Source organism: Rhinolophus ferrumequinum, chromosome 23 (genome assembly GCF_004115265.2).
Source record: "Rhinolophus ferrumequinum isolate MPI-CBG mRhiFer1 chromosome 23, mRhiFer1_v1.p, whole genome shotgun sequence".
NCBI lineage: Eukaryota > Metazoa > Chordata > Mammalia > Chiroptera > Rhinolophidae > Rhinolophus > Rhinolophus ferrumequinum.
In genome coordinates this window covers 7,172,439-7,187,458 of record NC_046306.1, presented here as the reverse complement: position 1 = coordinate 7,187,458, position 15,020 = coordinate 7,172,439, and the positions used below count along the sequence as shown (strand labels likewise).

The 15,020-nt window shown below is 44.5% G+C and overlaps 1 protein-coding gene across 4 annotated transcripts in view; it reads left to right on the top strand.

The window, feature by feature from the left end:
* The window catches only part of TSHZ2 (teashirt zinc finger homeobox 2), a 424,584-nt gene that overhangs the window by 239,257 nt on the left and 170,307 nt on the right, over positions 1 to 15,020 (top strand). For 3 of the 4 annotated variants that reach the window (XM_033094750.1, XM_033094753.1, XM_033094751.1), the window contains exon 2: positions 9,360 to 12,435. In XM_033094750.1, the coding sequence (XP_032950641.1) occupies positions 9,360 to 12,427 (3,068 nt within the window). In that variant the 3' untranslated portion in view covers positions 12,428 to 12,435. The remainder of the gene's footprint in view (positions 1 to 9,359; positions 12,436 to 15,020) is intronic. The other variant, XM_033094754.1, reaches the window with a different exon arrangement.

Sequence of the window (15,020 nt, the reverse complement as noted above, 5' to 3'; positions counted from 1 at the left end):
CATGAGAGGTCTTTCCACCTCAGACTTCTGTGAATCCAGAGACAGCAAAGACGTTTCACCAGATAAGCAAAGGCCAGATCGCTTTCTGACAGTGCCAATTTAGCTTCTCTGAGGGAACAGTGGTCTTTTTTTTTCCCCCTCTCTTTCTTTCTTAATGGGAAGTGGTCACAGCCATGAACTTAGCAAAAGAAGCAGGTTAAAATTTGTCCGTTCTTAGCTAATGCAGTTAGACATTTTCGAGAAAAGGCAATGAGAAGTGGTCATTATCCATTATCTGCATGAAATATTTCAGAGAATGAAGCAGCATTGGCCAAAAAAAAAAAAAGGAAAGAAAAGATGTTTGATTTCAAGCCAGGCAAAAAGGAAATAAGATCACCTTCTAGCTCTGTGGGATGGCTGTGCTAATGATGTTATTTCAAGTAAAATGGGAATATTTGTCTGAAAAAATACAGATGGTGCATCTGCTTCATATACTTTCTGAAGGTTGTTCTAGACAATGATTCACTGTCCCTTTTCTTGGCAACTAACAAACAAACAAACAAACAAAAATCCTCTTTCCAGTCTTGGAAAGAACTACATATGTGTGAGTGTGTTTAGATATCCCTTTTGGGGGAAAATGTATAGAAAATCAGTATGCACGTTTTGTTGACAATAATTGCTACCACTTGAAAAGTCAAAGCCTAAAACTCGTCATTTGATTGCAAAGTCTCAGTCCTATTGTGTAGTTTCTTTGTCCCTGTTTCGTTTCACATTGTTTTACCCCTGCTCCTGATTTATGTATCTCTCGGTGTGTGGATAATATAAGGATAATGATTTCTAAACTGGAACTACCAGAAAGCTTGTGAAGTGGCCCTCTTCTCACCCTTCTCCATGAATATTTTCTCACTTTGCTTTTTCAAATTGCCACCAGGGCACTGCCCAATCATAATACGTGCCAGACGGAAATTCTAGGTAGCTGAGTATAAAGCATTTTTCTAGAAGACCTTCTGCTTTGAGCATTAGTCATCTCTGTTAGTGCAACGCCCCAGGCCTCTAACAAAGATCTTTTCCCTCAGATGGTGAGTTGCTTTATTTCGCGAAGATTGCAGACAGTATCATTATGGATAATGACCTAATAACTTGCTATTCAATATTTGCACATCACTTCTACGGAAGTTCCCAGCACACATACCACTGGCTCCTTGTATGAATGATTTAATACTAAGTAACAAACCCCAAACTGGAGGAAGCTCTTTTCTTATGTATGACGCATATAGAGCTGACTCACCTCTAATGCAAGTACCATCTAAAAGCTGTTGGCTTGGACCGGGAGGTAGGGATGACAAAGAATGCCAAAGTCAACGGATCTCAGCTTTCTGTGGGTTCAGGTTGAAGGTCAAGACGTGAAGTGTTTACAGAGTACCTAGGACAGGCCTGGCCGGTCAGGAGGTAGTCCTACCACCCTGGCGTCGTACATACTTTACCATATTTTATACTCCTAAGTATCCTAGAAAGTAAATACTATTGTGCTCATTTTGTAGATGAGGAAGCTGAGCCACTGAAAATTTCAGTGATTTTCCAAAAATCACATGTCAGCAGTAATTGGCAGATTTGAACTCAGGCCAGCCTGATCCCAAGGCCAGTGGGCCATCTTATCTGTTCATTAACTGACCAGCCCTTCAATCAGTGACTTTTTTTTCTCTCTTGCTTGGTGTTTCCCAATATAAACTGGGAGCAGTTGTCTAAGCCACAGGCATTTTGTCTTTTGATTCCCGGAGAGGAAAGGGGCTGAACTCTCAAATTCGTATTCTCTTTTCACAAAGCTGGTACCCACCTACACGTAGGGATGTAAGCAGAGAAAAGTAGATTGGCTAAATACCTTGCTCCTAATTACAGTTTTGCGAATTACAGCAGGGCTGCTCTAACGTTCTTCAGCATATGAATCCCCCACTGCTCTTGTGAAATGATTTACAGTCCATAGACTTGGGGTGGGGCTGGGAGTCTGCGTTTCCAATGAGTCCCCAGGTGATGCTACAGCTGCTGATCCAAGGAACACACTTTGAGTAGCGAGGATTTACAATAGACTCTCCTTGCAATTTCCTCTTCTGTCTGGACAGAACCATGTGAGGTAGTCAGGCTTGAGGTGGTCACTTCAATTTGGGATTGACAAGACAAGGAATCAAGGTCAAAGAGCCCATACAGGAAAGTACCAGGAGAGCATGCCCGATGTTCAAACTCTTTGTCTCCCGTGGTTCGGAGTTTGCAAGTGGATGGGTCTCAGACATACTTGGTTTCATCTATGTGAAACTATTTGGCCACACATAGTAGCTGACAGCCCTAGACCCCATGGCTGTTCCTTGAATAGCAGCTGTCCTCTTTCAACGTGGCATCAACTTTCCAGTTGCCCACATCTTCTCGCTGTCTCCTGGGCTAAGTGCCAGCCCCGCTTACCTTTGCAACAGAGGCTCGTCTTCCCCCCACCTGGCCTGCTTTCCCGTTTAGTTATCTGCCTCCCTCCAGCAATGCATGACCTTTTCGTGACCTTTCCCTCCCAACCCAGTGTCCACCTTCTCTCCATAACGCATCTCTCTACCCTCCTTGGCCTTTGGAGAACCACTGTGATGGAAGTCCCAAGGAAACGCAGCTAAAGTCTCTTGCACGTGATAGCTGCGTGAAAAATATTTCTTGATTAAATGAACAAACAGATGAACCACAAAGGGATGACGGAGCACTCACTTCCCCTGACTTAAACTAGCTTCGTCCTCTTTCGCTGATGACCAGGACATAGAAAACGTCACAAAGCCTGATGAGAAAACAACTTTGTCGTCCAAAGAGCTGTGCCGAGGGCCCAGGAAAGTGCCCACAATGAGAGCACGTGAAGGAAATGGACGTTTTGTTTCCTACCGACTCCACCTGTTATGCACCCGTAATCCACGTAAAGTCTTCTAACTCACGGAACGGTCTGCAGGAAACAATGAAAGGGATGTTGTTGTCCATGACCTTCAGAAAGCTCTCCATCCATCTCCATGGAGCCCTCAGGGGCTCAGGAGAAGCTTCCAGCTGTTACGCCCTCTTCAGCATTCCTTTAGACAAAGAATTCGAATGGCTAGCTTCTGACCTTCAGATAAAGGAGGGCACAGGCCCTTCTCTCTCAACCCATGTGTGCAAGCCACACTTGTGTGAATGAGTTCTATGTGGTGTGGCAGGCGTAAACATCCATGTGATGTCAATTCTGGTTTTCTTGTGGAAATCTTTCCTGTTTAGAAATGGGCATGAAATTCGAAGATTTCTCCAGACTGCAGGGAGACTGAGCCTGGGCTCGTGATAGCTGGCTTCTCTGTAAAGCAAAGTCTGTGCTCAGGGATGGTGTGAGGGTCACCACAGCCCACTGGCCTAATGCCTCCCGAAAAACAAAGTACACGGACCCCCTTAGCATGGCCCCCTGAGGGGACCTCACTCAGGGCCTGGCCACCACTGAAATGGAGTTCAGCCTCCTCGAACTAAATGCTCTCTCTCTTTCCTCTGCCTGCCAACAAGACTGCCAATTAGTGCCAATAATAATATACATATTAACAGATTTCAAGACCACAGTCACCAAAACACTAGGGACTCGTGACAGGGAGTCCTTCCTCCTTGTCATGATTTAGCGTACCTACTGGGTACATGGCAAGAAAATTTTGCAATCCCCTCATTTACGTCTGCCCTGCACACTGAAATCTTCATGTGATTTTAAACTGTCATTTAGTGGGGTAGATTGGTGAAAATGATCCTGTCACCACCAGATATGTTTTTAAATGAGGTCTTGGTTGAATTCTGGTTCCGTTTTTGAAAATCAGCCTTCTGGAGTTTTATATTCTTCTGAGGTTATAACTGTTCCACCTCTACTGCCACTTTCAAAACTGTCAGTGTTTTTCCTGTAAACACTTTATTGTGGATTTTCAAGGCAACTACAAAAATGTACACCCAGCAAAAATCTGAAATCTAACATCATGCCACCCATGAATTGTTTTGCACAATTTCATTTAAGTCATTCTGACTAGACATTTTTGGGACAATTGAAAGGGTAATTTTTTTAATTGCTTCTCCTTTTTAAAGAAATGTTAATATAAAAGGAAATTTCTAAAATGTAAGGGTTTATTTCTGAATTCTATTCATACATACTAGGTCAACACTTTGCAGCATATGTCGTATATTTTTCCAATGAGTTCAGGAGAACACCACCCTAATATTTATGGAGCGTGCATATTGGAACAGCTAATGAACTTTATCCATGACAAGATTAGTGCATACTTTCAAAGTTCCCCTGTGTGAATCTTTTTTGAATCAAAGTCTGCTCACATTAAGACTGTATTTTCTGATGCTTTGCAGTCTGGATGCTTATTTGCAGTCTGCATACTTAAAAGTCTAAATGCACAGCTCAGGGATTTCAGGGAAAAAGAAAGCTGGTGGCTGAGCTGTTCTGAAAAGATGATCTATGATGTCATTCTGTTTGTATCACCGAGAAAAGTTGATCGGGATGCTTGTAATTCACACCTGATCTGTGTTGGGGGAGGGGCGCTGGGCCCATCACCGGTGCCAATCATACTGCTGTGAAAACGTTGGCAACTGGCATGATCCCCTTTCACTGTCTGATCTCGTCATCCACTCACTCAGATAATTTGTGGGCATCGTCCTGTGCCAGGATGTGATCTGAGCGCTGGGAGAAGTAAGGTCTCTGTCTTCATGGGGACAGACATTTTATCTCTATATTTAGAGGGAGGAGGTAGTCAATCCAAAACTAACAAACAAGTTTTCCGAGTACAGTACGTGCTCTAGGGATTTCAGGAAGGAGGTGGATGTGACCTACAGTTGCACAGAGAAGGGCAGACAGGTCAGGACAGACCTCCCTGAGAAGGGGCAGTTTGAGGTGAAGCCTGAAGAATGAAAAAGAATCAGCTATGGGAGGGTGGAGAGGAAGAACTTTCCAGGCAGAGACGTCTGCAGTTGCAAAGAACCACAGGCCAGTAATGGACTGGCTGGTGCGAGAAGGAGCAAGGAGGTTGCTGTGCCTTAGGCGTGGAGAGCGGGGCGAGAGTGACAAAGCGGAGAGGTGGGGGACAGACCCTGCAAGCTCTTCTGCACTGTTTGAATTTATTATAAGTGCAGCAGGAAGACACTGCAGGAGTTAAAACAGAGCAATGTCACCACCTAATACCTTCCACAAAGACTATTCTAGCAGTTCTTTGAAAAACAGACTGGGGCCATTGAGTCGCTCTAGTGAACAATACTGGTGGCCCAGTAAGCACAGTGGGCCTGGAGTGAAAGAGAAATGATCTCTTGAGTCAGTCATTTAGACATAGAAACGACGGGGTTTGCTCAGGAATTAGCTGTCCTGGGACTGGGGACACTTCATGGGGCCAGAGCCAGGCTGGCCTAAGGGATGAAATTTGGATTGGAAAGCAATGCTTGATCTTTAACCCGGAATCACCAAGGAGGTTCTGCAGAGAGCAGTCTTTTCTTATTGTGTCGTGGAGGTAATTGGGCTCGTCTTCTTTGGCTAAATAAGTATTCATAAGAATAAACTTGCCACTCATCCACGTTACCAAGATTTACACATGAAGCAGTCTTATTAAACACGTCATTGAGAGAGAGAGAGAGACAGAGAGAGAGAGAATGAGAGAGACACTCATTACATACCCAGATCACCCCCATTCTGGCTGTCTCCCGTCTCTCGCTTCAGCTGCCGGTGGCAAACAAAATCACTTAAGTCAAGTGAGCAGTTTTAAATGTGTAATATTAAAATGTGTTTTCCAAACTCTTTGGAACCCTCAGCCATTGTTAAATCACACTGACTTTGACGGATGCTTTGGCACTTTTTTTTTTTATGAGGCTTTTCAATTCGTTACTTTATTGGGTACATGAGATTTAGTCTGTTCTGTAGCAGAAAACAGACAAAAAGGGTCTCTCAGCACGAGTTACTCTTCTGTAAAGGTTATAGTAAACATGTCAATGCCTAATTAAGCAGAAAATTTTATCTGTATTGTGGGGGAGGCATTTGCTGTCTCCGACTTTTCTTCTGGGGAAACCATTGAGAAGGACAAAGTAGATTGTGAAGTTGAGCTGGTCCGGAAAGCTCAGCTTCCAAATGTCAGCAGGAAAAAAAGAGCACTTCTTTTCTCTTTGTGCGAAAATGACGATATTGGCTGGGCAGTGTGTGTGTGTGTGTGTGTGTGTGTGTGTGTGTACTTGAGTGTGTACAACCCGCACATGTCTATTTCATCAACATACATAAAAAATAGCATGAGTTACTTTCCAACTTCCTGCTAAGTATCAGTTCCAGTGCTAGGCACTGAAAATACTGAGATGAAAAACACTTAGCAACACCCTTAACCAACTGGGATGACAGAAAACCCTCTTTTTTTTATTAAATTTATTGGAGTGACAATGGTTAGTAAAATTATATAGGTTTCAAGTGTACAATTGTATAAATACATCAACTATACATCACATTGTGTGTTCACCACCGAGTCAGTTCTCCTTCCATCACCATATATTTTACCCTTTTTCTCCTCTTCTACCACCCCTTTTCCCCCTTCCCCTCTGGTAACCACTAGACTGTTGTCTGTGTCCATGAATTTTTGGCTTGTTTGTTTGTTTTATTCGTTTGTTGCTTTCAGTTGTATATCCCACATATGAGTGAAGTCATATGGTTCTCGACTTTTTCTCTCTGACTTATTTAGCTTAGCATGATATTCTCATGTTGTTGGAAAGCGCTCTTTTCTTTCCCCTAAATGTATTCCCTTCTCTGTGTGTGTGCACGCGTGTGTGGGTGTGTACACGTGTGTGGGTGTACACGCACACACATTTTTGTTGTTGCTGGGATTAAAGTCCCCATAAGTGCGATGACTATATCCCGGTTAGCCTGCCACGGTAGTCCTGGCTAATGTGTGTTGTCCCCAGGCCTGAGTCAAGTCGTTTTAATTCTCAAGAGTGACCCTGTTTGGTTGATAAAATTTACCTGATTCTTTGAAGTATTGCACTTGGCTCTGTAGCAACTCTGTTTGTGAATCTTATAACAGATGTTCTCCCTGAACTTAATGGTATGACTCTTTTTGCAAACATAGAAATTAGACCAGGAAAAAAAAAATGGGATAAGGTGGGAGTGGGGCGGGGGGTCTAACTCAGGCATTCAGTGATTTTCAACGAGGGTTTTCTTGCAAGTAGTGATCACTTACTAATGTTGTTTGACTAGATTGAGTAGCTTTTATTTCTTCAAATCAATTTATGGAACTAGAGACCAGCACACCAATTTAATGAAAAAATCCACTTGTCAACTTGCTAGGAAAGCAAAAACACAACACCAATTGCAACGAAATAATGAACCCAACCATGAAACTCATGGCTAGACCGAATTTTTACATTCCATCTTGTTTTATGGTATCGTGCCCCAAAATCGTGGGTTCCTGTCTCCAGCATCCCCATACTTCTCCTCTCCGAGGTGGTTATCCATTCCGTGACATTTCAGTGAAATTCACTGCTTCACCTTTTGGTCTCTGCCACATTTTCTTACTCGTTTGGTTGCTAATAGAAAGAAAGGGGAGCCTAGTGGTTCAGACCATGGATTCCCTCATCTAACAGGCTTTCGTGTCATGACTCTGTGATACTAGCTGTGTGGTCTTGGGCAAATTTCTTAGCCTTAAAGCCTCAGTTTCCCCATCTGTGAAATGAAAATAATAAATTTTACCTGATGTAGATCTTGGATGAAATGAAAGAGTATATTTGCTGTGGTTACCTGAAAATAAGACCTAGCCAGACCATCAGCTCCAATGCGTCTTTTGGAGCAAAAATTAATATAAGACCGGGTATTATATTATATTATATTATATTATGTTATATTATATTATATTATACCGGTCTTATATTATATTAAAATAAGACTGGGGCTTATATTGATGTTTGCTCCAAAAGACGCATTAGAGCTGATGGTCTGGCTAGGTCTCACTTTCAGGGAAACACAGTAGCATCATTCTTAGGAGAGGGTAATTGCTCAATAAATATTCCTCTTCTGCAGCAGGGGGGCCTTGGAGTTTCTGACTGCAGCTCCTTTATCCCTAACAAACCCCATTCTCTCCTAACCCTCTGCCTGCCTCACGAGACAAACTTTCAATGCATGATCACCTCTTTTCCATTCCCTGGTGAATAGAAATCGCAGCATTGCCCTAGGGTTTCTCCCAAGAACCCACCTGCATTTAGAGGGCAGGTAGAAGCTCACAAGGAAAATACTACACTGAGATCATGCAGGCCTTGCAAATCTAAGGCCGAATCTCCCTTGCGTTGGTGTTTCTTTGGTTTCATTTTATCCATGTGGCTCTAAAAAGGCCAGGTGAAGAAAACGAGTCCCTGGCATAAACAGTCCCGTTCCTCTTCTCCACTGATGGATATCTGCTCATTAATTCCCTTTGCGCCCACTCTCTCATGCCTTCATTTTCCCTGTGCAATTACTGGTCCTAAATCCTTTCAGAGAAGGGAAAGCATGCATCCCCAATAGCATTTTGCATCTACAAATCAAACATATAATTGGCATCTCATGACGGGTCCCCACAAATCACGGTGCATTTGAAATTACAGGCACAAGATCGAGAGGAAATTTTTAGCCTTGTCTGAAAGGGTCTCCATAAAACTGTTTGAGAATAATAGGATAGTCCCCAAATCTCCCATTCTAACACCATTTGCTATTATTTTAAAATCATTATGTTTGCTGAGCTTACATAATTTTTTGGCTATCAATGGAAGATCTTCTTCGATATTGCATAAGCTCTCTACCTGCTGTGCGACTCTCGACAAACAGAAATGTTGTAACAAAAAGACACTGGCTATCAAAAAATATAATGGCTCTACATCCAAATTACTTTTGCGCATTCGAAAATGATTTATTAAGATGATTGTGTGCCAATATAGACAAATGTCTTGCTGCACCTTCCCGTGGAGATGGCAAGGGTCAAGTCTTAGTTTTCTTATGAGTCAACGTCCTTCTCTGTAGAGATATGTCCTTAATAGAGTTGGAATTTCAGTCCAGCTTTCCTGAAAGTCGTGTGCATGAATTTAGTGACTGTCCCATTATAGGAGTATTAAAGTGATATTCCTTAAACATGAAAATTATTAACTTGGGATTCTAGGCATTTGTAAAGAATTATGACTCCTGCCAATTAGAAAAGAGGGGGAATTAGATAGCACAAAAGACATCATTTGGCTTTTTCCTGTATCTATTGCTTGCAGTTCATAAAAGTGTAGATTACATTGCTTTTCCATTTGATATGGAAAGTACGTAGTCTAAGTGGGGAAATCTGGGATGGAATATGTAACCTGTTATTATTATTTCATCTCTTCTTCTTCTCCTGCAGGCTACGCCCAGGAGGAACAGCTGCAGGAAGAGGAGGAGATAAAAGAAGAAGAGGAGGAGGAGGAAGACAGTGGTTCAGTAGTTCAACTTCAGAGCAGCAATGACCCAGGGACAGACGAGGAGCTAGAAACGGGTCCGGAGCAGAAAGGCTGCTTCAGCTACCAGAACTCTCCAGGAAGTCACCTGTCCAATCAGGACGCTGAGAACGAGTCTCTGCTGAGCGACGCCAGTGATCCCGTGTCAGACATCAAGAGCGTGTGTGGTCGAGATGCCTCTGACAAGAAAACCAGCACTCCCACCACGCTTCCAAAGGAAGCCCACAATTGCATGGATAAAATGACGGCCGTCTATGCCAACATCTTGTCCGATTCCTACTGGTCGGGCCTGGGGCTGGGCTTCAAGCTGTCCAACAGTGAGAGACGGAATTGTGACGCCAGAAATGGCAGCAACAGGACTGATTTCGATTGGCACCAAGATGCTCTGTCCAAAAGCCTGCAGCAGAACCTGCCTTCTAGATCCGTGTCGAAGCCCAGCCTGTTCAGCTCGGTCCAGTTGTACCGGCAGAGCAGTAAGATGTGCGGGACCGTCTTCACCGGGGCCAGTCGATTCCGGTGCCGGCAATGCAGTGCCGCCTACGACACCTTGGTGGAGTTGACTGTGCATATGAATGAAACGGGCCACTATCAAGATGACAACCGCAAAAAGGACAAGCTTAGACCCACCAGCTATTCAAAGCCCCGCAAAAGGGCCTTCCAAGATATGGATAAGGAGGACGCTCAGAAGGTCCTGAAGTGTATGTTTTGTGGCGACTCCTTCGATTCCCTCCAAGATTTGAGCGTCCACATGATAAAAACGAAACATTACCAAAAAGTGCCTTTGAAGGAGCCAGTCCCAACCATTTCATCGAAAATGGTCACTCCGGCGAAGAAACGCGTCTTTGATGTCAATCGGCCGTGTTCCCCTGACTCAACCACGGGATCGTTTGCAGATTCGTTTTCTTCTCAGAAGAGCGCCAACTTGCACTTGACCTCCAACAACCGTTATGGCTACCAAAACGGCGCCAGCTACACCTGGCAGTTTGAGGCTTGCAAGTCCCAGATCTTAAAGTGCATGGAGTGCGGCAGCTCCCACGACACCTTGCAGCAGCTCACCACCCACATGATGGTCACGGGGCACTTCCTCAAGGTCACCAGCTCTGCCTCCAAGAAAGGGAAGCAGCTGGTGTTAGACCCCCTGGCCGTGGAGAAAATGCAGTCGCTGTCGGACACCCCGAACAGTGATTCTATGGCTTCCAAGCCATCAAGTAACTCAGCTTCCGACTGTACAGCCTGTACAACTGAGGTAAAGAAAGAGAGTAAAAAAGAAAAACCAGAGGAGATCACCAAGGATGAGAAAGTCGTGAAAACTGAGGACTTTGAGGACCCTCTCCAAAAACCGTTGGACCCTACAATAAAATACCAGTATCTGAGGGAGGAGGATTTGGAAGATGGCTCAAAGGGTGGAGGGGACATTTTGAAGTCATTGGAAAATACTGTCACCACAGCCATCAACAAGGCCCAGAACGGGGCTCCCAGCTGGAGCGCGTACCCCAGCATCCACGCAGCCTACCAGCTGTCAGAGGGCTCCAAGCCTTCCCTGCCTCTGGGCTCCCAGGTACTCCAGATCCGACCTAACCTGGCCAACAAGCTAAGGCCAATCGCACCAAAGTGGAAAGTGATGCCGCTGGCACCTGTGCCCACACAGCTGGCTCCCTACACTCAAGTTAAGAAGGAGCCAGAAGATAAAGATGAAGTCGTGAAGGAGTGTGGGACGGAGAGTTCCCACGAAGAGGCATCATCGTTCAGCCACGGCGAGGGGGATTCTTTCTCCAACAGCGAACCCCCTTCTGAATCCAAAAAGGCTGAGCCTTGTCCCCCGAAGGAGGAGGACAAGCTGATGAAAGAGGGCGGCGAGAAAGAGAAGCCCCAGCCCTTGGAGCCAGCGTCTTCTCTCAGCAACGGCTGTGCCCTCGCCAGCCACGCCTCAGCCCTGCCGTGCATCAACCCGCTCAGCGCCCTGCAGTCCGTCTTGAACAATCACCTGGGCAAAGCCACCGAACCCCTGCGCTCACCTTCCTGCTCCAGTCCGAGCTCAAGCACAATCTCTATGTTCCACAAGTCGAATCTCAGCGTCATGGACAAGCCGGTGTTAAGTCCTGCCGCCACGAGGCCGGCCAGCGTGTCCAGGCGCTACCTTTTTGAGAACAATGATCAGCCCATCGACCTGACCAAGTCCAAAAGCAAGAAAGCCGAGTCCTCGCAAGCACAGTCCTGTACGTCCCCGCCTCAGAAGCATGCTCTGTCTGACATCGCCGACATGGTCAAAGTCCTCCCCAAAGCCACCACCCCGAAGCCCGCCACTTCCTCCAGGGTCCCTCCCATGAAGCTGGAAATGGACGTCAGGCGCTTTGAGGATGTCTCCAGCGAAGTCTCGACGTTGCACAAAAGGAAAGGCCGGCAGTCCAACTGGAACCCCCAGCACCTCCTGATTTTGCAGGCTCAGTTTGCCTCGAGCCTCTTCCAGACATCAGAGGGCAAGTACCTGCTGTCCGACCTGGGCCCGCAAGAGCGAATGCAGATCTCAAAATTTACGGGACTCTCGATGACGACTATCAGCCACTGGCTGGCCAACGTCAAATACCAGCTTAGGAAAACGGGCGGTACAAAATTTCTGAAAAACATGGACAAAGGACACCCTGTCTTTTATTGCAGTGACTGTGCCTCCCAGTTCCGAACCCCTTCCACCTACATCAGTCACTTAGAATCGCACCTAGGTTTCCAAATGAAGGACATGACCCGCTTGGCCGTGGAACAGCAAAGCAAGGTGGAACAAGAGATCTCCCGGGTGTCGTCGGCTCAGAGGTCTCCGGAAACCATAGCTGGCGAAGAGGACACAGACTCTAAATTCAAGTGTAAGTTGTGCTGTCGGACATTTGTGAGCAAACATGCAGTAAAACTCCACCTAAGCAAAACGCACAGCAAGTTACCCGAACACCACTCTCAGTTTGTAACAGACGTGGATGAAGAATAGCTCTGCAGGTATGGGTTTGCTCCCAGCTGGTCGTGACAGTGGCCTTGCGAGGAGTTTCTTGAAGGGAGATGGGTCTGTTTAGAGGCAGCTAATGTCTCCCCATACCAAGAGGCCAGTAGCTTGCTGGAATAGGACTTACGTTTCAGAAGACTAGGACATGATGAATACGTCCTAATCGTTCTGTCAGTTTCTGCAGCGTAGAGCTGGGGGATAGAACAAAATGGGTTTAGAGAGATGGACTTCACAGATTACTGCTTCATGATACGTGATCCCCTTAGTTACCCAAGGCCCAACTTGCAACCTCCAGCCGAGGCTACACCTCATTTTAATGAATAAGTACTAACTTCTCTCACAGTCCCGTTTCACCCCGTCACCTTCCCATAGTAATGCGAGTGACGTAGAAAGTGGTAACCAAAAAAAAGTGATCAACAGAATAAACATTGTAGAGTTCCTGGGGGCAGCCACTATACGGAGATTTCTTAATCATTTTAGGAATAGTTTAAAGTTGTCTTTATCATTATTACTTGTAGTCGATGCTTTTTGCAGCTTACGGTCCACAATTGCTACCTTGCACTCTCTTCCCTTTGTCTATTTCCTCTGTTAGGTTTCCTATGAAAGAGCATCCGCCCTATTCAGATGGTAGAAAAATATTCTTCTCTGCAGAACAGAGAGGAAAACAAAAGAGGCGTATTTTCTTCTCTCATCCTTTCATTTTTCCTTAGGATAGACTAATGCCAGAGCCCACCTTTAACAAAGGTAGATTGCAATTGCATGCCTAGAGACTTTATTTTACATAAGGAAACAAATGACTTTCTGCACCTCCATGGCCAATGCACATGGGGTCTCACAACTTCAAGATAATCTGCACCATGTATCATAGAAGAATCATCAGTTCCCAGACAATCTATGTCACCTCCAGGAAAGAGGACAGAGGCCAAGGTCAAATCCCTTTCCAAACTAGTCACACTAGCCATTTTCAAATGTTTTCAAGGCTGGGTCTTAACAAATCCCTTCCATCTCCCTTTTTGTATTTTCTCTGCTTCCTTTTCTCTCCCCTCCAGCATGATACCCCTCCCCTGCCCTGTGTGCTAGGGACCCTCGCACAAATTCAGCTGTCCTCCACCTTGGGCCACACTCCAAGATGAGGACCAAACCGGACATGTCAGTTCAGCACTTGTTAGTTCAGTTTATGTCATGCTAGGTTACAGATGAGCTCTTTTGATTCCTTCACAATAAGATATAAACAGCTAATGATAACTTACCATAGAAGCCCTCACCACCCCCTCTAGTCAGAGCATTTGTTTATAATAGGAGACTTTCAGATCAAGCCACAAAGGTATGAGCACGAGTCTGAGTCCAGGTGGAGAGAGGTATTTATATAGCGTAGCTTTGGGCTCACGTCTCAATGGGTAGGGAGATTTGCTGAGCGTGAGGATGGTCAAAATGAAATAAAGGTTAAAACAACTGATCTGGGACTTTCGGTGAAAAGATCTAAGAGCTTCTGATAAAGGGGGACACCACCCTATAATTCTAATGGCTATCTGGGCCCAAACGAAGACTATTGTTTTGTTTGCATGTTTTTATCATGATATTAAAATGTGTTACTGGCAGATTCAGCTTTTGCTTTCCAAGCATGGTTTGTTCAGCTCACACTATTGAAAGAAAAGCTGAAATGTATCTATTGAACCTACACATGAACTTGGGGCTCAGCAAATCTGTTTATTTGCTATATCACATTTTAAACTTTATGTAACTTGCTATTATTCTTTTCTGGTCCTTCAAAAAAAAAAAAAAAAAAAAAAGGTGGATATACACAGAATACCCAAAGAGAAGAGGGATATCTCCAATCTCATAGTGGTGGTAGGTCCAAACCATGGTAAAGAAGACAAATAGGTCATGTTTATTTGTGCTACAATAAAGACCAATTTTCCACCTGTTAGGTCTGTAATCATTTTTTTTAAATGAATATCACTGCTAAAACATTGTGATTTGTAAATAGAGCGAGGGGAGGAAAAGAAAGCCTTAGTGAAAATCTGAAACGTACATACCTGTTCTAGGGAAGCAAAGGTAAACCAATAATTTGGGGGAAACCTACACAAAGGTACTTACAAATCTGTTAAATGCATAGACAGGAGAGCTCTTTTTCTCATCTGTCTGTCTTGGTACAGGAATAAATATTTCTGATTTGGACCTTCAAAACCCCATATTACAGAATTATCATTGTATGAAACCCAAGTTCCATCCTGATATAGACATTGTGACGCCGTGATTCTGAGGGAGTATTGCAGAAAAACATGTTGTGTGTGTACCAAACATGGTGTGGGTGTTTGGTGTATTGTGGTGTTCTAAAGATATTCCAACCTGCCGGAATCGTTCCCACATCAGCACCACATCTTTTTGATGCTTTGGTCAGCTAGAAAAGAATTCCTCCACTCTCGAATCCTCTTCCAGAACAATATTTATGCAATACCTTGCTAACTTCTTAGAATCATGCATATACAGAGGGTGCCAAAAAAAAATGTATACACATTTTAAGAAAGGAAAAAATGTATTAAAATTGTACTACTCAATATATACCAATAACAAAAGATGA